Source organism: Panthera pardus, unplaced genomic scaffold (assembly GCF_024362965.1).
Source record: "Panthera pardus isolate Hobbes unplaced genomic scaffold, ASM2436296v1 HiC_scaffold_12, whole genome shotgun sequence".
Classification (NCBI taxonomy): Eukaryota; Metazoa; Chordata; class Mammalia; order Carnivora; family Felidae; genus Panthera; species Panthera pardus.
Window position 1 is genome coordinate 11,669,359 of NW_026526677.1, and position 21,958 is coordinate 11,691,316.

The 21,958-nt window shown below is 41.4% G+C and overlaps 2 protein-coding genes across 2 annotated transcripts; both read right to left on the bottom strand.

The window, feature by feature from the left end:
• Nucleotides 1–1,299: 1,299 nt before the first annotated feature.
• Nucleotides 1,300–2,235, bottom strand: LOC109246970 (olfactory receptor 4D11-like). The gene has a single exon (XM_019415326.2). The coding sequence runs from the start codon at nt 2,233–2,235 to the stop codon at nt 1,300–1,302; it is 936 nt and encodes a 311-aa protein (XP_019270871.2).
• A 7,314-nt stretch (nt 2,236–9,549) lies between these two features.
• Nucleotides 9,550–10,494, bottom strand: LOC109247018 (olfactory receptor 4D6). Its single transcript, XM_019415362.1, has one exon. It carries the CDS (start codon nt 10,492–10,494, stop codon nt 9,550–9,552), a length of 945 nt encoding a protein of 314 aa, XP_019270907.1.
• Between the last annotated feature and the right edge of the window lie 11,464 nt (nt 10,495–21,958).

Sequence of the window (21,958 nt, forward strand, 5' to 3'; positions counted from 1 at the left end):
CAAACTCTGCAGCATCAGCACAGAGCTTGATGTGGGGCTTGAACCCACAAACTTTGACATCATGACCTGAGCCTAAGTCGGTCACTTAACTGACTGAGCCACCCAGGCACCCCTGCCCTGAGGTGTTTCTATTCAATTGTGTACACAGTTTTCAATAGACATTTTGGGATCTAACACTTGATTTGGTGATTTTATTATTTTTTTTAAATTTTTTTAATGTTTTATTTATTTTTGAGACAGGGAGAGACAGAGCATGAACAGGGGAGGGTCAGAGAGAGGGAGACACAGAATCTGAAACAGGCTCCAGGCTCCAAGCTGTCAGCACAGAGCCTGATGCGGGGCTCGAACTCACGGACCGCGAGATCATGACCTGAGCCGAAGTCAGCCGCTTAACCGACTGAGCCACCCAGGCGCCCCTGATTTGGTGATTTTATGAAGACATACCTAGATGCTAAGACCTTGAGTATTAGATCACCGTACACTCTGATTTAGCCATTTCAATTTCCTTTGGCTTCCATGAAGAAGTATATATTCAGAAAATAAAGTCAGTTTTCAATGTTAAAAACCAAGATTAAGTAGAAATTGGCATCTTACATTCATTCCATTCCATTCCACAGATTCAACCAACACTTACAGCTTTTTACAGGTCAGGCACTATTCCTGACACTGGGAATATAAAGGAGAACCAGCTCTACTAATGTGAAGTTTTGTGGGGTATTTTAACACACTATGGTAAGGGAAATGATAAATGAGGGCACATAGGAAAAATAAAAGTATTTATTGGGTTGGATATAGCTTTTTCTTTTTTCAACCATCAAATTGACTTATGCCTGAGGCTGTGGTATAAACGTTACTGACAAAGCAGAGGTAGAGAAAAATGTTTACAAGTAGTGCTTGGTACACAGTATATGCTTATGAAATAGTTTTAAGGTAACCATGGCTGCACTGGGACCTAGTTACTAGAGCTTGGCTATGTTGAGGTAGGTGTCTCTTGCCTACTGCATGTCTGGACATCACAGTGCTATCCTTCATCCTGTTGCCGGGACACCCAAGACCTTCTATTATATTTCACATTTGTACCTTCCTTGCTGTCAGTTGCTCTTCAAGGACTATGTTCTTCCTGTTTAACTTGGTGTTCCTTCTCAACACCAGTGTTTCAAGTCGCTGATCCTTTGTGTCTGTGCCATCCTGTTATAGTTAATTGTCTACGCATTGCTGAGCCCCAATATGTAACATCTAATATTTTAAGAATATATTTCAATTATATGCTTGTATCTTGATCAACAATCTATAATGAGGTTATCCCCTTTCAGAAAACATAAGTCTTCCCTTCAATCTCTTCATGGCTGACTTCATCTCCTGGTTCCTGAGGGTGTAGATCATGGGGTTCAGGACCGGGATGATGACCGTGAAGGTGATGGAGACAGCTCTGTCCATGGGAAGGGCGGTGAAGGGCCGGGCGTAGACGTAGATGCAGGGCACAAAGTGCAGGGTCACCACAGTGATGTGGGCGGTGCAGGTGGAGATGGCTTTCTTTCTTCCCTCCCCGGCGTGAGACCTCAGCATCATCAAGATGACTGTGTAGGACACAAGGAGAAGAGCAAACCACAAAGTAGTGACTAGACCATTGTTGGAAATCATTAAGACCTCAAGAGCAAAGGTGTTGGTGCAGGCGAGTTTGAGGACCTGGGGGACGTCGCAGTAGAAGCCATCAACAACATTAGGTCCACAGAAGGGGAGGGGCAGCAACAGGGAAATCTGCACGATGGAGTGGACAAAGCCCCCCACCCAGGAGGCCACGATGAGGGCAGTGCATCGCCCCCTGCTCATGATGGTCACGTAGTGCAGGGGCTTGGAGATGGCCATGTAGCGATCGAAGGCCATGACAGAGAGAGAAAAAATGTCTGCCCCCCCGAGGAGGTGGAAGAAGAAGATCTGAGTGATGCAACCATTGAAGGAGATGGTCTTCGTCCTTGACAGGAGGTCTACGAGGACCTTGGGAGCGGTGATGGAGGAGAAGCAGATGTCCAAGACGGAGAGATTGCGGAGCAGGAAGTACATGGGCGTGTGAAGGCGGGACTCGCAGGTCACAGTGACCATGATGGCAACATTTGCTAACACAGTTGTTACATAAACTACAGATAAAAAGAAAAATAAGAGCAAGCTCAGCTCTTGAGACTGGGTAAGTCCACAAAAAATAAATTCAGACACCTTGGTATAATTTCTCAGGCCCATTGGATATTTCTTCCTCCCTGTACAGCTTTGAAAGAGAGAATAATATTACTGAGGCATTGAAATCAAGCAAAGTTTGGGGCGCCTGGGTGGCTTAGTTGGTTAAGCATAGGTTTCTGTGTCTCCCTCTCTCTCTGCCCCTCCCCCTCTTGTTCTCTTTCTCTCTGTCTCTCTGTCTCTCTGTCTCTCAAAAATAAATTGAAAAAAAAAAAGAAAAAAGGGGCATCTGGATGTTTCAGTTGGTTAAGCATAGGATTCTGTCTCCCTTTCTCTCTGCCCCTCCCCCTCTTGTGCTCTCTCTCTCTCTCTCTCTCTCTCTCTCTCAAAAGTAAATAAACATTAAAAAAAAAAAAAAGGAAAGAGGGCGCCTGGATGGCTCAGTCAGTTAAGCATGCGACATCGGCTCAGGTCAGGATCTCACAGTTCCTGAGTTCCAGCACCGCCTTGGGCTCTGTGCTGACAGCTCAGAGCCTGGATCCGGTTTCAGATTCTAGGTCTCCCTCCCTCTCTGCCCCACCCCCCTCATGCTCTGTCTCTGTCTCTTAAAAATAAATCAACATAAGAAAAAAAATCAAGCAAAGGTTTATCTCATCTGTGGAAACTTTGTAATACAGCTTGAAGTCTGGGATTGTGAGGCCTCCTGCTTTGGTTTTCTTTTTCAAGATTGCTCATGCTCTTATTTTTAATCATATTATCTTATTCTTCATGAACTTGTTGTGTCACCTGGGGAAGTCACTCACTTCTCCTTGCTTCAGCTCCCTCATTAGTCTAAAATGTGGTGTGGGCTGGATCATTCGTTTCCCTACTGTACTCGTTGGGGCCTTTGACATCTGTTAAAATCCACCCCTAGAGGTTGCTGAGGAAGAGAACTGAGGAAGGCTTCGTGGAAGGTGTTCCATGAACCGGAGCATCTCTGATTTTATTCTCATTGCACTTTGTTTCCTTAAGAGCCATTGGAATAAACCAACACTCATAGGCCTTTCAGTGACAACATAATAGGGATCGATTTGAACAGCATGTTATAATTTTATAAGCTACTGCACACCTAATAACAATCAATTTTTTTCAAAGTTTATTTTTTACTTATTTTTTAAAAAATTTTAAATGTTTTATTTATTTTTGAGATAGAAAGACACAGAGAATGAGCAGGGGAGGCAGAGAGAGAGCGAGACATGGAATCTGAAGCAGGCTCCAGGCTCTGAGCTGTCAGCACAGAGCCCGACGCGGGGCTTGAATTCATAAACCTCGAGATCATGATCTGAGCTGAAGTTGGACGCTTAACCGACTGAGCTGCCCAGGCGCCCCTCAAAGTTTATTTTTGAGAGAGAGAGAGAGAGAGAGAGAGAGACAGAGTGCGAGAGGGGGAGGGGCAGAGAGAGAGGGAGATGCAGAATCTGAAGCAGGCTCCAGGCTCTGTGCTATCAGCACAGAGGCCGACAGGGCCTTGAACTCATGAACTGCAAGATCATGACCTGAGCCAAAGTAGGACGCTTAACCGACTCAGCCACCCAGGCACCCCTACAATCAATATTTCTAATATCGCTCTGAAGTTAGGGGGAAAAGTGTTAGCATTCCCATGTCAATTAATACTGAAACTGAACTCAATAAACATTAAGCCAATTTTTCACGGTCATATAGAAAATCAGTGGCACAGGAAAAGTAGTAACACAAGTCTCTTCTGTCTCTTGGTTCTAGGATCTTTCTACTCTTCCGTGCTGCCTGCCAGCTTCAGGCTATATAAATCCAAGAATAATTTGCATAAGGGACTCTTTACACAATTTTCTGGTCCTTTCAATGGTGGGTCTCATCAGCCCCTCCATTTCCTCTTTCCGTGTCCAAAGAATTGTAGACCATTGCCCTTCTATTATATTTCAGAAGTGACAAGTCTTCTTTTCATTTATTTATTTTTTAAAAAATTTCATTTCATAGATATGCAGACATTAGGGTTTAACACGAAGAAGAGGACCAGGATAATACTCTAGATGGTTCTGCTCACAAAGACGACAGCACGGTCCAGGCATGCATACATAGAGGGCATGAAGCGCAAGGTTACCACGGGGTTGTAGGAACTACAGGTGAGCCCTTCCTGTACAACCCAGAGCAGTTTCTGATAAGCTTAGGCTTTCCACTGCTGGATGGAGTACGGATTGACAGCCAAGGGGACAATGGTAGTGCCCCCTCTGGGGAGGCCATATGTTCTCTTACTAAAGCATCCTGTTTGGGAAGGGAGTGGCAAATCCAATTTAGAGGATTTTCAATTCATTCTATTTTGCCCTTGGGATTCAGGAGCAAGCAACCTTTTATTGCTTGAGTGTCAATTCTGAAAAAAAAAAAAAAAGTTCCAGGGAGGCTTAAGAGACACACAGAAGGATGTAGAGAAAGCTAGCAGTGAAGCCAGACTTTGGCTCTCAGCAAAATACATATTCCACCCATGCCATTTTGATAATTTCTGAGAAGTTTCATGATGGTGGCAGTGGTGACAAAATTAACTCAGAGTTAGAGGAAAAAAGCCCTCCTCAGCCTACACATCTGTCTGAGCCATCTGGCACGAACATCTAGGTGGTCCCCAGATCATGCCCACCTGGGAAGCATTGCTCTTAGTCTGCGTAGAAACAAGTTCTGAGAGCCTTAAGAAATCATGTGGCTGAATAAACCCCAAACACACATCGCATCTTATTTGCTCTGGAGAATATCACTACTTGCCTTGTTTCCTGTTTATTCTGTCTCTGTGGGCACAGTCATCTCTGCAGCAGGTACTGGTGGGTAGCACGTTTTATCCAGAAGGCTTATACTGAGCCACTCACATTGCAAGGAACCTGGGCACTGTGTAAAAGTTCTGAGGATTTTACTTTCCTCACTTGTCTCAATTTGCCCCCTTTTCTTGGTCTTCAGTTAACCCCTTGTCATTTCTCCTTAGATGGTTGCAAGTTTCCTAACTGGTGTCCTTTCCTTCAGTGTAGTTTTGTCTAATTCATCCTGTCTTTTCCAGAAATGTAATTATAAGTCACAAATGGCACCATACAGTCCTTTGAAAATCTTCAATGGTTCCCTATTGCCTACACAATAAAGACTAAACTCCTCTTGATATCTGGTGTCCTGTTTCCTTTGATTCTCTGTTTCGGGTGTTTAAATTGTTTAAAATTTATTCTGTTTATTTTGAGAGAGGTGAAGGGAGAGAGAGAGAATCCCAGGCAGGCTCCACAGTCAGTGTGGAGCCCACCATGGGGCTCGAAATCATGAACCGGGAGGCCTGAGCCAAAATCAACAGTCAAACACTTAACTGGGACTGAGCCACCGAGGTGCCCCTCAGGGTGTTTAAATGTTATGCAAATTATTGCTGGCTAACGCCTTTGGATCTGTGTTGGATCTGTGCTCCCATTGTTCCCTCTATCCATCATGCCCTCCCCAACCGCCACTTCCAGAATCTCCTATTTTTCCACCTTCACAAACACTGATCTTTCAATACTCAGGTTCAGAGTCTCGTTTTCTGTGAAAACTTTCCTGACACCCCTTTGTGACTCATCATTCCCTGCATTGACTTCTCTTCTGGCGCTTGTAACAGATTTTTCCATCTAATTTCTTACAAATCTGTCTCTCCTTTGTTCACTATAATTTCCCCATTACCCCTCAAGTTCATCCTGCCTGCTCAGGGTTCCATTCATCCTGAGATCATCAAAGCTTTACCTAGTCTGGAGCATATATTAGGTGCCACTAAATGCTTTTTAGATTAATGAACAAATGTAGTTGATAAGTGCACATCATGCCTTATAAGCATTGGCACTGGAGTGTTGGGTGAGTGAGAAAGATCTTGACAAACACAGGCTAAGAAATTCTTTTGTTAATGTCCTTGACTTGACCTCAGGGATGCCAGAGAGAGATGCATTTTCCAGGCTATAAAATAGCTTTGTGACCTTGAAAAAGTCACTCCTCTCTGTGCCTCATATCCTCAGTTGTAAAACAGTCTTATTGGTGTGGAACAATATTAAGGGTTTTGGAGTAGGGCATACCTGGGCTGGAATTCTGCCTCTTGTTTCTTTGTTACTTGGAGCAAGTCCTCTACTTTCCTCCTCTGTAAACTTGGAAGCATAATACTTACTTTATTGGGTAGCATAAGGAGCAACTACGTTCATGTCTGTAAAGTACCCGGCACATAGTAGGCACTCAATTAACTTGATTCCTTTCCTTTCCCCCTGAAAACAGGATCATCCCTGTTTTCCCTGAAGAGTTATTTAAGAAGACTTTTGCAGAATATAAAATGTTATTCAACAGAACAACAGTTTCTCTTTGAAATCACTTGCTTGTTTGTGTTTCGGTGAACTTGTGTGGGTTACCCAAGTGGACTGGAGCGTTCATGTGCTAGGTCATCAGGTTTGGGAATAAAGCTGCCTCTGGATCAAAGGCCAAAGAGACCCAGTGAGTCATGGGCCATGTGTGGATATGGAACTGCCTTTGAAACCTCTACAGCTTTTAAGGGAATTTGAGGCATTTTAAAGTCTTTTTTTGTTTGTTTGTTTTTTGTTTGTTTGTTTTTTTAAGGAAGTACCCATCTTGTGTAAAAACACTCTGCGATCCCCATGGACAGACCCTAAGCTGCAACAAAATCTCTCCAAATGCATCTCAGTTGTTTCACCAAATACAAGCTGCTGACCCCGTGTCGGGGGCCCTTTCTCCCTAGAAAGATATCCCTCCTTTCCCAGCATTTAACATCCACTTCCATTTTCTCTCACTAAACTTTTGATCCTTTTTTACAGTGTCTGGTACACCGGGCACATTTTTCATGCTCATCTTGTTCATGCATAACCCACAGTGTCTCACACTGACTGTTCCATGTCCTTACCTAAACCTTTGGTATCCAACCAGGAATTCACGCCACCTGAGACCCAGTGGGGTGCCAGTGTGTATGATGCCAGGGAACCTTCGTGTTAGAACGTCAAGTCCTTCTCACGATTGGTTACATTAGACTTCAAGGTCTTGTCTTCCACCTTCACATTGGAAAGGGCAGACTCAGGGATCATGTCATCTTGGCTCTTCTGCCTGTCCCAAAGTGTCCCTACTGTGTATACTGGTCCCTCAGGCCCAAGCCTAACATGAGAATTAGCGAAGGGAATTTATTGGATGTGAGTGTGGAAAGAGAACGGACCCTCTTCGATCATTTTGGAGTTCCAGCGGGAATTATTAAAGTTTCCAAGTCATTATTGCATACAAGTCCACACACACACACACACACACACACACACGCACGCACATATACAGATGCCCATGTTTCTTTGCTTTCTACATTCTTGTAAAACCCCAGAAGACATAAATCTATCTGTTCTGATTCTCTGGGTTTTAGGGAAACATATTAATAGAAACATCTAATCCCATATGATCATTCATTCTCAATGTGAGCAGCATGCTGAAGGGGACAAAAACTGGTTTTTAAGGACGACAAAAATGTTAGATATTACAATGATGTGTGGCCTTCAAAGAGCCTCAGTACATTAAAGGATACACAGTCTATCTTTGGTATTAAATTTTCTTGTGGGAGAACAATTAGGAAAAATATCTGGGACACCTGTGTGGCTTAGGTGGTTAATTGTCTGACTCGACTCTTGATTTCTGTTCAGGTCATGATTTCACGGTCATGAGATTGAGTCCTGCACTGGGCTCTGCGCTGACAGCATGCAGCCTGCTTGGGTTTCTCTCTCTCCCTCTCTCCCTGCCCCTCCCCTGCTTTTACTCTCTCTCTCAAAATAAATAAATAAACTTAAAAAAAGGAAAATATCTAATAAACTTCCTTGGGACACAATGATTTGGAAAAATTTGAGAAGTGCTGCCATATGATTAAAAGTCTTGGCCTACTATCTCTGTTTTGTAGGACTCAGAGAAGATCACAGGTATATACCACCTACCAGGACCTTTTTAGCCAAATAGTAATGCATTATAACAATTTGCAAAAAATTGTCCTGGAGGTTGTAATTTCCTGAGTTTCTTTACTAATTGTCCAATTTTTGAATGACTCCTGTAGGCTGAAGGGTGGCACTTGAGATGAGCATAGGGGATGAAGGGACATTTATTGTCTTTCTACATATTTATTTCCTGGGAATCCTTTTCTTAGGAGAGAGGTGGAGCACAACACAGACCCAATGGCTGTTCCTAAGTGACCCTGCATGCGATATATTTCTTTCCTCTCCTGGAACACAAAACGGGTCCTGAATGTGTGAAAAGGTATTTCTTAGGTATTTTTGTTGTTGCTGTTCTAAGCGACTTGTCTTGCTTGCCGTGCATACGTAGACAAAACCCGTAGTGTTGCTCCAGCTATAAAATCTCTGAAGGTGAGATGGGGAGAGGAGAGGGAAAAAGAAAGTTTAGGTTAACATAAATTAAATTACCGGGACACCTGGGCGGCTCAATAGGTTGAGTGTCCGACTTTGGTTCAGGTCATGATCTTGCCGTTCATGAGTTTAAACCTCACCTCAGGCTCTCTGCTCATCGCACAGAGTCTGCTTTGGATCCTCTGTCCCTTCTCTCTGCCCCAGCCCTGCCTGTGCATTCTCTCTCTCTCTTTCTCTCAAAAACAAACATTATAAATAAATAAATAAATAACCATTGTGGCTTTTGTGCAGATATATTCCCAAACCATACAAGCACTTTTAAGGTTAGTTTCAGTGGGCAAATTAGTAGAATGGACCTGAGAACAGGAGATTCTTGGTCCAAGCGTAGATTTGTCCATGTATATATCTGACTAAACATGACTTAAAATATTTCTTCTCTTTTCACTAGTAGGTAAAATATATTGAAGATTCTGTACTCAAAATATTAAATCAAGGAATGATTTTAGTAATTAACTGGAAATACAGAGCCACCAGAGAGAGCATGCATGAAATAAACACATCCATAATTTCCATATATGCATATTTAAGATTAGAGGGCTAGACAATAGGGAACCTGGATTCTGTGCCTGATTAACGCCATGAGCAGTGCTAATGACCACCCTCTTAGCATTTATTATTCTTCATTCTCATGGCAACCCTGTGAACAGACAGTGTCATTTCCATATTTTAGGTGGTAAAAGTAAGGAAAATATGTTAGCATCGAGAATCACAGGTTATACCAAAATAGCATCAGGTTATTGATTTTCACCTTATATCCCCTAGTTCTCCCAAGGTCACAAGCCCAATAGCTCATGTTCAGCCTCATCTCATCCTTCCTGGAAGAGAGTTGAATGGCTATGAGGATATTCAGAAATGACTGGCAAACGAGCTAGCAGTCTGTTGCCCCAGGACAGCAGTTTGAGGAAAGCAGAGCATAGATTTCCGGTCTCAGTGTGAGTGCTCACCCCAGCTTACTGCTCTCAGAAGGTCCAAGCCTTCTGTGTAGTCTTTTCATGGCAGACTTCATCTCCTGGTTCCTCAGGGTATAAATCATGGGGTTCAGCATGGGCGTAATGACCGTGTTATTGATGGACACAGCTGTGTCCATGGGCAGTGTAGTGAAGGGCCGGCAGTAGATGTAGACACAAGGCACAAAGTGCAGAGTCACCACGAGGATATGGGAGGTGCAGGTGGACAGGGCCTTGTTCCGTCCTGCCCCAGAGTGAGATCTCAGCATCACCAGAATAACAGTGTAGGATCCCAGGAGCAAGAGGAACCATAGCAGGGTCACCAACCCATTGTTAGAGATCATGAGAAGTTCCAGAGCAAAGGTATCGGTGCAAGCCAGCTTAACTACTTGGGGCACATCACAGTAGAAGGCATCCAGGATGTTGGGGCCACAGAAAGAGAGTGGAAGCATCAGAATTATCTGGACAATTGAGTGCAAACCACCGCCCACCCAGGAAGCCACCACCAAGCCCACCCACACCTCTCTCTTCATAATGGTCACATAATGCAGGGGTTTGGCGATTGCAAGGTATCTGTCATAGGCCATCACGGAGAGGAAGAAAATATCTGCCCCACCAGCAAAATGGAAGAAGAAGATCTGTGCCATGCAGCCATTGTAGGAGATGGTTTTCCTCTCTGATAACAGATCCACCAGGAACTTGGGAACAGTGACAGATGAAAAAACAATGTCCAGGACCGATTTGTTCCGCAGCAGAAAGTACATGGGAGTGTGAAGGTGGGACTCACAGGTGATGGTCAGCACAATGAGGGCATTGCCCAGCATGGTGGTTACATATACAGCAAGGAAGGCCACAAACAAGAAACATTCCAGCTCCTGGAAGTGAGTGAGTTCTAGGAAGACAAATTCCTTCACATTGGTGTGGTTGCTCTGGCCCATGGTTGGGACCACCCTCCTCCATGTCTATCTTGGGAGAAGGTACATTAGGGTTAGGTGTATGGTGTCATGAAGGGACAGCATCATTTATCCTATATTGTCTTAAGGCTATCTTGAGCATCCAGATCATGACTACTCAGAAAAACTGGGCTAGGGTCTCCCCTCTTGTGGCCTGGAAATTCTTTATCCTGATGATTCTTCTTTCCTATTGGAAATACCCTGAGCAGACAGCAAGAGCCATCACACTCTGATGCCTTCCCTCTGAAAGAGGGAGATGGCAGGACTATGGTCATTTGACTATGTCTTGCCTTCTGTCCTGCAAGAGTATGTATGCAGAACTTTACTCTTTACCAAAGTCTTTCACCTGAAATATCTTGATTTTTATTCTTATGATGTTTGTGTGGGGTCTAGAGAGTGGTGATGATCATCTCCGTGTTATATAAGGGAAGCTGAAGTTTAGAGCAGTTAATGACTTGCCCACATTTGCACAATTGTAAAGTTAGTGAGTGGCAAGTCAAGGATTCAGATGCAAGTAGTTTTTCTGACTTGACAAAGACCAATGTTAATTGAGCACCTTGACCTTGGCCTTCTCTTCTTTCCTTGCTGAGAATCCTGCTAAATCAGTTTAGCAAGAAGACCCTACCTTTGGTATCTGATCAAATGTTTCATCCCTGATCTTTGATATATAACTCCTTGTAACTAAGTCTTTGGCTTGTCTTTGCAAGAGTCCTGTTAAGCCAGTTTAGTAAGGATCCCTTTGTCTTTGATGTGTCCTTTTAGTAATTTTCCACCTACTGAACCACTTACTCTGCTCCTGGGCTATAAATCCCCACTGTCCTTGTATTTGGAATTGAACTTAATTTCTCTCCTTTATTGTAATAGTTTTGACCCCTGTTGCAATAGTTTTGAATAAAATCTGTCTTGCCATTTTAAATAGTGTCCAGTGAATAATTTTTGTTTAATAGACTGCAGAGTTTCCCCCTGAAACATTTCTGCCAGATCAGAGATTCTGGAACTTACTTTGGCTTATCAGAATTATAGTGGGGAGATAAGGCTTAAGCAGTTAATTAAATAGCCTGACTACTTAATCCTCACCTCCTCCTTAATTTTTTTTAATTAAATTTTTTTAGCGTTTATTTATTTTTGAGACAGAGACAGAGCATGAACGGGGGAGGGTCAGAGAGAGAGGGAGACACAGAATCCGAAACAGACTCCAGGCTCTGAGTTGTCAGCACAGAGCACGACACGGAGCTTGAACTCGCGGACAGCGAGATCATGACCTGAGCCAAAGTCAGACACTTACCCGACTGAGTCACCCAGGCGCCCCCCTCACCTCCTCCTTTAAAGGAAAAGAAGAATCAGGCCCTCTTAAGTACTATCCCCCTGCACTCGGAGACACTTGGACCTCACCAGGTCCAGGGGCTCTTGATAGCGTGAAGAACTGCAATCATTGTTCAGAGCACATGCAGGTATCACCAACAAACTGATCATTAAAGCTGCAGAGGTGACTTAACCCAAAACTCCTCACTTCAGGGGTGAGCAGAGAAGATTGTTTATTTTTTGAGAATCAATCTGACTTGGTAAAAGATGGAGAATTTTTTTTTAAATATTCTTTTTTCTTGTTTTTTTGTTGTCATGAAAACACATAAGATCTACCCCTGTTAACACATTTCAAGTATACAATAAAGTATTTTTAAGTCCCATCTTCCCTACCTCCTCCTCCCCCTCCCCCATTACCATCTTTCTATTCTGTTTCTGTGAGTAGAGCATGTTATGCTAAGTGAAATAAGCCAGACACAAAAAGACAAATACTGCATGATCTCACTTACATGTGGATTCTAAAATAGTCAAACTCATAGAAAGATAGAGACTTTTAACCAGGGTTGATGACTCCAATTTCAGGGATTTTCTACTATTTCTGTATGACAGCAAAATAGGTTTATTTGATTTTTTTGTCAAATCAGATATTTGGCCATCTGAGGACAAAATTCTTTTCAATAAGAATATCTGTATGTCCAAGGACTTTCATATCCCACATAAAATTTAAAAATTCAAGTAGTTGGGATGACTGAAATATGGTTCAACAATAGAAAATAGTCTAGGTATTTGCTGCAATGAAATTATATCTGAAGGAAATAGGCTAAGAAAGAAGAGAATACACTAGATGAAAAAAGAACCAAGCACTTTCCTTGAAATAAAAGTATAATAAACATCAAACAACATATTTCTGCAAACAACATATTTCTTGATGTTTCTTTTTCCAATTCTGTTATACTTGGGTGATTTTTATGTTTTAACCTGAATGTTTGGGGCCTATAGAAATCCTCTTAAATAAACTTCTCTGTTGATTTTCCTAGATTCCTTGTATTCCTACTATTAGAACCATTTAATTCCTGTTGAAAAGTGAATTTTTTCTTTAAAGTTTCTTTTAGTATGATCCAATAGGAATACTAAGTATGACAGCATCCAGGAACAACACATTGCCTAGAACTGGCACTCTGTGTTTTTTACTGCCACCTAACAAACAGCAGAATGCTTTTTGAACGGTATTCTGCGTTTGGGATTATGTTATCGCCTGTAACAAGAAATACAAAGTGGGCTACAAAGAAGAGCCCACTTTAGGATTATATTAAGGCCAGGATCTACTCAGTGTCCCAGATTTGAGACCGCAGGGGAAACCAGGGAAACATTTGTCCTTGATCCAAGGGTAAGGGAGAGCTCCCTGGGAAACCAGTGAGATTCTTCCTCTTAGATGATGAAGACTAAGTATCGGGCCATTTCCCCCTCCTTTGACTCTCATATACTCAAAAACACATATGTGGTTTGGGGCACCTGGGTGGCTCAGTCGGTTGGGTGTCTGGCTTTGGCTCAGGTCATGAGCTCACAGTTCACAAGTTCAAGCCCCGCATTGGGCTCTGTGCTGTCAGCTCAGAGACTGGAGCCTGCTTTGGATTCTGTGTCTGTCTCTCCCCTACTTGTTCTCTCTCTCTCTCTCTTTTTCTCTCTCTCTTTAAGAAATAAGTAAACATTATTTAAAAAAAACATATGTGGCTTAATTTCCTACTCCATCCTTCTTTCTTTCTTTCTTTCTTTCTTTCTTTCTTTCTTTCTTTCTTTCTCTCGAGAGCATGAGCAGGGGAGGGGCAGACAGAGAGGGAGAGAGAATCCCAAGCAAGGTCTGCACTGTCAGTGCGAGACTCGAACTCACCCATTGCAAGATTATGACCCCTGTCAAAACCAAGATTTTGACACTTAACCAAGATTGAGACACCCGGTCACCCCTACTCCATACTTTTTCAAGTGTAGTCTCTTAACAGTTACTTACATTTTATTTTATTATGTGTGTTTTGTTGTTGTGTCTGTAAGATCTCCTTAATCCTTTGTAGAATGCAATGGGAAAATACATTGGCTACTAAGGTAGAGAATGGTTTTCATAGGAATATGACAATTGGACAGATCAAGAATAAGCATTGGTCATGTGGGCTAGACTGGAATGGGGGTATGCTAGCCAGGTGAGCATAGCAGTCTGACGAGGCAGGGGTCAGAGAAGGAATATGGAAATTAGGGGTGGGTAGGTAGCACTGGGAGTCAGGCTTGTAGAATATACAGGAGGTGCAGGGTCACAGAAGTCATAAATTAACCTCTTCAGTTTGCCTAGTTGGGCCTAATTACTATTTTCAAATAATGCTGCTCTCAACATTTTTTAATTACATTTTCGTGTGTATCTGTAAGTCCAGAAGCAAGCTCACTAGATCAAGTGATATGTTAGTTTTCTAGTTTTAACTGATGATTAAGGTTTTGTAAAGAAGCAGCTTAATATTGTGTTCGAATGTTTGATTTGTTTTTAGAAGTAGATGCTATGAACTGAAATAAATGATAATACTTTATGACTTCTCATGGGAAAAGAAGACTGAAGACTTTGTCCTCTTAGTAATATAAATGTCAAAAAATAATTAAAATATTAGAATGAAATTTAACTAAATATTTTTATAATTTTGGGGATAGAGAACTTTGTAAGCATTTTGCCAAGTATGATTAGATTTGATGAAAAATACGAAACTTTTATGTTTTAAAAGCATGAAAAAGAAGTTAACTAAAAATAAATTAAAAACCTGGGGAAATATACATAAAAACATGATATAAAATCAGCTTAATATCTTTGATGTATAAAGAGCGTTTGTCAATCAATAAGAAACATACTTTAAAACAAAAATGGGTCAAATTCACAGAGAAATATAATTGATCAGTCCACATTTTAAAAGATGGTCAACTCCACGTATGGTTGGTAGGAGTGTATATAAGGACAAACTTTCTGGGGTCATTCTGGAAATATGTGTCAAAACCTAAAATATGCAAATCCTTCCATGCAGAAATCCTACTTTAGGAATTTGTGCTAAAGAGTTAATAAACCAAGTGCTTAATATCGTAAGTACAAAAAAAGTTGCTAGCAAAAGAAATTAGAAGAAATTAGAATTTAAGTTAGTATCTGATAAATAAAATTCTTTTCTTCTTTTTCTTTTTTTAAATATTTATTTATTTTTGAGAGAGAGAGACACACAGCGTGAGTGGAGGAGGCCAGAAAGAGAGGGAGACACAGAATCCAAAGTAGGCTCCAGGCTCTGAGCCATCCGCATAGAGCCTGATGTGGGGCTCAAACTCACGAACCATGAGATCATGACCTGAGCCAAAGTCGAATGTTCAACCAACTGAGCCACCCAGGTGCCCCATATAAAATTGTTTCAATAAGTTATGATACAATAGGATAATCTAGTATTACAGTCATTCAAATTGATAATGTAGAATTTAATTTATGGACAAGGTAATATTTCTTTTTAGTGACAGATCAAAACAATGAATGTATCATATAATGTTATTTTGGGGGAAAAATCTACATATCTAGAAGAAATCTGGAAAGATATAATAGTAGCAACCATTACCTGAGAGTAATTGGATTTTGGTAATTTTACTTTAAAAATATATTCTATTGTATCCAATTTAAAAAATGACTTTAAATGGCTTCTGATATTAAAAAAAAAACTCACATATTTACAACTTGAAGTGGAAGGTTTTCCTCATTGATTTGAGCTCTGATATTATGTTTCTTGTATTTTCCTTTTCCTTTTCTGTAAAATTGTCTTAAGAAAGGTGAGTTCTTAAGAAAAGAGAAGTGTAGGGAAGACAGTTTTAATTAGTCTTGGTATTTAATGGTTCCATGAAGCATTGGCTGAAAATGTCTAGCAGAGAGCCTGGGACCAGCCAAGTCAAGTCTCTGGACACTGATGTTGAAGCTACTTACTATTGGCTTTTCTGTTGAATTAATAAAATTCCACTGTTGGGGCGCCTGGGTGGCGCAGTCGGTTAAGCGTCCGACTTCAGCCAGGTCACGATCTCGCGGTCCGTGAGTTCGAGCCCCGCGTCAGGCTCTGGGCTGATGGCTAGGAGCCTGGAGCCTGTTTCCGATTCTGTGTCTCCCTCTCTCTCTGCCCCTCTCCCGTTCATGCTCTGTCTCTCTCTGTCCCCAAAAAAAAAAAAAAAAAAAAAAAAAAAACGTTGAAAAAAAAAAAAAAAATTCCACTGGTTCTTCTGGCTAATCATCTTAGAAGATTCCAAACTATACTTGCAATGTCAGGACAGGATAGAATGGTGACCTTTTTTTTTTTTTTTTTTAAATATATGAAATTTATTGTCAAATTGGTTTCCATTCAACACCCAGTGCTCATCCCAAAAGGTGCCCTCTTCAATACCCATCACCCACCCCCCCCTCCCTCCCACCCCCCATCAGCCCTCAGTTTGTTCTCAGTTTTTAAGAGTCTCTTATGCTTTGGCTCTCTGCCACTCTAACTTTTTTCTTTTTTTTTTTTTCCTTCCCCTCCCCCATGGTCTTATGTTAAGTTTCTCAGGATCCACATAAGAGTGAAAACATATGGTATCTGTGTTTCTCTGTATGGCTTATTTCACTTAGCATCACACTCTCCAGTTCTATCCACGTTGCTACAAAGGGCCATATTTCATTCTTTCTCATTGCCACGTAGTACTCCATTGTGTATATAAACCACAATTTCTTTATCCATTCATCAGTTGATGGACATTTAGCGTCTTTCCACAATTTGGCTATTGTTGAGAGTGCTGCTATAAACATTGGGGTACAAGTGCCCCTACGTGTCAGTACTCCTGTATTCCTTGGGTAAATTCCTAGCAGTGCTACTGCTGGGTCATGGGGTAGGTCTATTTTTAATTTTTTGAGGAACCTCCACACTGTTTTCCAGAGTGGCTGCATCAGTTTGCATTCCCACCACCAGTGCAAGAGGGTTCCTGTCTCTCCACATCCTCTCCAGCATCTATAGTCTCCTGATTTGGGAAGAGATATTTGCAAATGACATATCGGACAAAGGGCTAGTATCCAAAATCTATAAAGAGCTCACCAAACTTCACACCTGAAAAACAAATAATCTAGTGAAGAAATGGGCAGAAAACATGAATAGACACTTCTCTAAAGAATGGTGACCTTTCTATCTTGTAACCTCAGGGCTGCATTATGGAACCCAGAGGCAGTTTGTTCAAAAAAGCACAGCCTTTGAATTCAGGTTCGAGCATTTTAAATGTTGACCGTGTGACTCTGAGAAACTTAACCTTTGTGCACGTCCAAATCCTCAGCTATGGAAGGGGAAGGAAGCATAAGGCTTACTCTGCAGTGGAGTTTACTTGTGAGAACCTAGCACTTTTTATGACCTATCATTATGCATCTATTTGCTTCTGCCTCTTCCTCCAAATATAAATTCCTTGAGGGCAGAGAATTTGTTTCCTTACCTCCTTTGTATCCCTGCTCCTACCTGGCATATATCACTTATTCAGTGATTCTTTTTGAATAGATGAATGGACAGATAGATGGCCAGTGCCGATAAATAGTAGTTACTCAACAAGTACTTGTTCTTTTTCACTTCATCTCCAGACTCATCCTAAAGGAATGCCCTCCCCATTCACTTTTCTTTCTGCATAAATCCATTAAATGACAATTCATATGAGAGCACATTGTAAACTTCAAAACATTATACAAGCATAAGGTATTAATACCACCATAATGTTAATGGCACTATACAATTGCGTTTCTCTCCCTGTGTCCAGCTAGCTTTTAATCTCTCTTTTTTTTTTTTTTTTTAACGTTTATTTATTTTTGAGACACAGAGAGACAGAGCATGAACGGGGGAGGGTCAGAGAGAAGGAGACACAGAATCGGAAGCAGGCTCCAGGCTCCGAGCTGTCAGCACAGAGCCCGAGGCGGGGCTCGAACTCACGGACCGTGAGATCGTGACCTGAGCCGAAGTCGGCCGCCCAACCGACTGAGCCACCCAGGCGCCCCTTAATCTCTTTTTTAGAGAAAGTCTGTGCCAGTTATTTTTCTACATGTTGTAGGTGCTCGCTCGGTGAATATTCAGGAAAGGAGTTTTAGTAAAAAAAAAAAAAAAATCACTTCTAATTTGAATGTGTCTTGAGAAGTCTAGTATTTTACATAAGAGACCGGAGATCTTAATCAGCCTAAGGCTTTTAGCTGAAATGGACAAATACTACAAGAATCGCACGTGGATATTGGTACCTTTCAGGAATCGGAGGCTGAATGGTACTGAAATCCTAAAATCGCCTGTGGGCTATGCTAAGTTGCCTGAAATTGTGTCTTCAGGCAGCCTCACCTACCTTTGCATTAGAAAGGGGAGTCTGCCAGTTCCCCATCTTCACTGCTCTCCTCCTCTTTTCCCAGACACATGCACAGTCCACACTGCTCCCTTAGACACTGTATTGGAAGTCTCATATAATAATCAGCAAAGGGAATAGTGTCAGATATTTGCAGGAAATATAATTTTCAATGGGGAAGCTGGCAGTTGCAGATGCATTGGGAGTTATTAAATTAAAAGTTACCAAGCAACATGTGGATATATTGGAATTCTTCCATCTATCTTTTTGTTCTTGCTTTCCAGTTTAATACCACTGTGGTCTGAGAGTGTACCTTGTATGATCTTTGCAGGTGTGTTTTACAGCCCAGAATGTGGTCTGAGTGAATGTTCCATGTGAGCTGGGAAAATATGTGTATTCTGCTGTTGTTGGATGAAGTATTTTATAAATACCAATTAGATCCAATTGATTAATGGTGCTACTTAAATCAACTGTATCCTGACTGATTTTCTGCCTATTGGACCATAAATTGCTGATAGAGGGGTATTAAAGTTGCAACTATAATGTTGGATTTGTCTATTTCTCCTTGTATTTCTATCAGCTTTTGCCTCATCTATTTTGACACTCTGCTGTTAAGGGCATACACATTAATGATCGTTACATACTGGGAGAATTGACCCCTTTATCGTCATCATTATAAAGATCCTCTTTTAATCTCTGATAATTTCCTTTGTTCTGAAGTCTACTTTATCTCAAATTATGTATCTACCCCAGTTTTCTTTTGGTATATTTTTCTCCATTGTATACTACTTTTAATCTGTGTCTTTATATTTAAAGTAGGTTTCTTGTATAAAACATATAGTTGGGTCTTTAAAAAAAATCCACTCTGCAGTCTCTTTTAACTGTGTATTTAGACTGTCTGCATGATCAAGTGGTTTAAAAAAACCTTTTATTGTAAACTATAGCATACTTTCTATAAGGCATAATTATAGAACCAACTCTTTGTAACCATCATCCAGATCAAGAAATGGAACATTGCTAAGCACTTCAGAAGCCCTAGTGTGTTACACCCTGACCACTGCCCCCATCTAACACTGATCACAATCCTGACTTTTATGGTAATCACTTGCATGTGTTTTTTTAAAACTACTTATGCATCCACTAAAAATACAGTTAATTTGGGGGCACCTGGGTGGCTCAGTAGGTTAAGTGTCCAACTTGGGCTCGGGTCATGATTTTGCACTCCGTGAGTTCAAGCCCCACGTTGGGCTCTGTGCTGACAGCTCAGAGCCTGGAGCCTGCTTCAGATTCTGTCTCTCTTTCTCTCTCTGCCCTTCCCCACTCGTGCTCTCTCTCTCTCTCTCTCCCAAAGATAAATAGACATTAAAAAATATACAGTTAATTTTGTCTGTTTTCGAACTTTATGTGCATTAGATCATATTGTAGGTCTTATTTTGTATTTGGCATTTTTGCTTAACAGTATGCCTGTGAGATCAATCCATGTTGTTGCATGTAGCTATAATTTGTTTACACTTATCACGATATGATATTCCAGCGCATTACGTATCCCCTTATTTGTCCACATCTTTATGGATGCTTAGACGGTTTACTATTTGGAGCTTTTATGAACAATGAAGTTCTGTTAATCCAGGTCTTCCAAGAAGCAGACTCCAAGCCAGGACTGAACATGCAAGGGCTTTAGTAAAGGACACTCCTTTACTACAGGAAATGTGAGAGGAAATATAGAGGGAGCCAGGGAAGATTGGGATTGATGTCAGGCCATGATGCAAACCTGACCTTAAGGGACACAGAAAGGGAAGGAAGGCTTGGGTGGAAGCTGAGTGTTGTTTCAGCCCTCTGGGTTGGCAGAAAAGAAGAGTAAGAGAGTAGGGGTTTCCTGTTGGGTGGGTTTTGGAGACTACTATGCTCCCTGTTTCTACTTCTAACTGCCCTTTACCAGTTGTGTAACTTTGGGCTACAAATATGGCAACAGATGTTTTTCCAGTTTTTATTCTTTATTGGAAGTATAGTTGACACACAATGTTACATTAGTTTCAGGTGTACAACATAGTGATTGGACAAGTCTATGCGATATGCTATGCTCACAAGTGTAGCTACCATCCGATACTACACAACGCCATTACAACACCATTGACTATATTCCCTATGCTGTACCTTTTATGCCCGTGACCTACTCATGCCATAACCGGAAGCCTATACCTCCACTCCCCTTAACCCATTTTGCCCATCCCCCATCTCCCCTCTTCTCTGGCAACTATCAGACTTTTCCCCGATTTGAGTCTGGTTTCGCTTTTTGTTTGTTCATTTGTTTTTGTTTGTTTGTTTTTATTTTTTTTAATGTTTATTTATTTTTGAGAAAGAGAGACAGAACATGAGTTGGGGAGGAGCAGAGAGAGGGGGAGACACAGAATCCGAAGCAGGCTCTGGGCTCTGAGCTGTCAGCACAGAGCTCGACGCTGGGCTTGAATTCACGAACTGTGAGATTGTGACCCAAGCTGAAGTCGGATGCTTAACCAACTGAGCCACCCAGGCGACCCCATTTGTTTTGTTTTTTACACTCCCCATATAAGTGAAATCATATGGTATTTGTCTTAGTCTGACTTATTTCATTTAGCATAATAAGTCTACCCATGTTGTTGCAAATGCCAAGATCTCATCCTTTTTATGGCTGTGTAGTATTCCTGTGTGTGTGTGTGTGTGTGTGTGTGTGTGTGTATCATATCCTCCTTATCCATTCATCTGTTGATGGGCCCTTGGGATGCACCCGTATCTTGGCTATTGTAAATAGTGCTGTGATAAACATAGGATACATATTTTTGAGCTAGTGTTTTCATTTTCTTTGGGTAAATATCCAGTAGTGAAATTATTGGATCATATGGTATTTCTATTTTTAATTTTTTGAGGAACCTCCATACTGCTTTCCACAGTGATCGCACCAATTTACATTTCTACCAACAGTGCACAAGGCTTCCTTTTCTCCACATCCTTGTCAGCACTTGTTGTTTCTTGTGTTTTTTATTCTAGCCATTCTAACATGTATGAAGTGATATCTCATTGTGGCTGTCATTTGCATTTCCTACAACAGGTTCTTTTTTGAGACTCAGTTTCTGTTGTCCAGTGGGAATGATATTGCTTGTCTCATGGGGCTATTGAGACTCCTGTTTCAGAGGATGTATGTAAAGCTTATAATAAAGTTACAGTCAATGAGCAAGTGCTTCTTTAAAGGTGCATATTCCCAATGGTGGCTCTTGGACATGGAGATGGAGTATGTCATGTGACTCCATGTTGACAAGTGCTAAACACTTGAGCTAAACACTTTCAAATGCTAAACACTTGAAAAAATGAGTCCCTTATGGGAGATATGCAAGTTCAGAGGAAGGTGTTTTAGAGGTGATGTTGGGGATTTAGTCTTCTTGAGACTGAAGCATCAAGCAAGGGGCTCTTTTTGATCATTCTTTTATCTTAAAAATTCAGTCTAGAGAGGGGCCCCTGGGTGGCTCAGTCGGTTGAGCGTCCGACTTTGGCTCAGGTCATGATCTCACAGCTCGTGAGTTGGAGCCCTGCATCAGGCTCTGTGCTGACAGCTTGGAGCCTGGAGCCTGCTTCCGATTCTGTGTCTCCCTCTATCTCTGCCCCTAACCCACTCGCATTCTGTCTCTGTCTCTCTTAAAAATAAATAAAAATTTTTAAAAATTTGAAAAAAAATTCGGTCTAGTGAGTACCCTTGAGAAAGAACACTCACAATTTAAGGGTAAGATTTTTGCCACCATAAATTCTATTT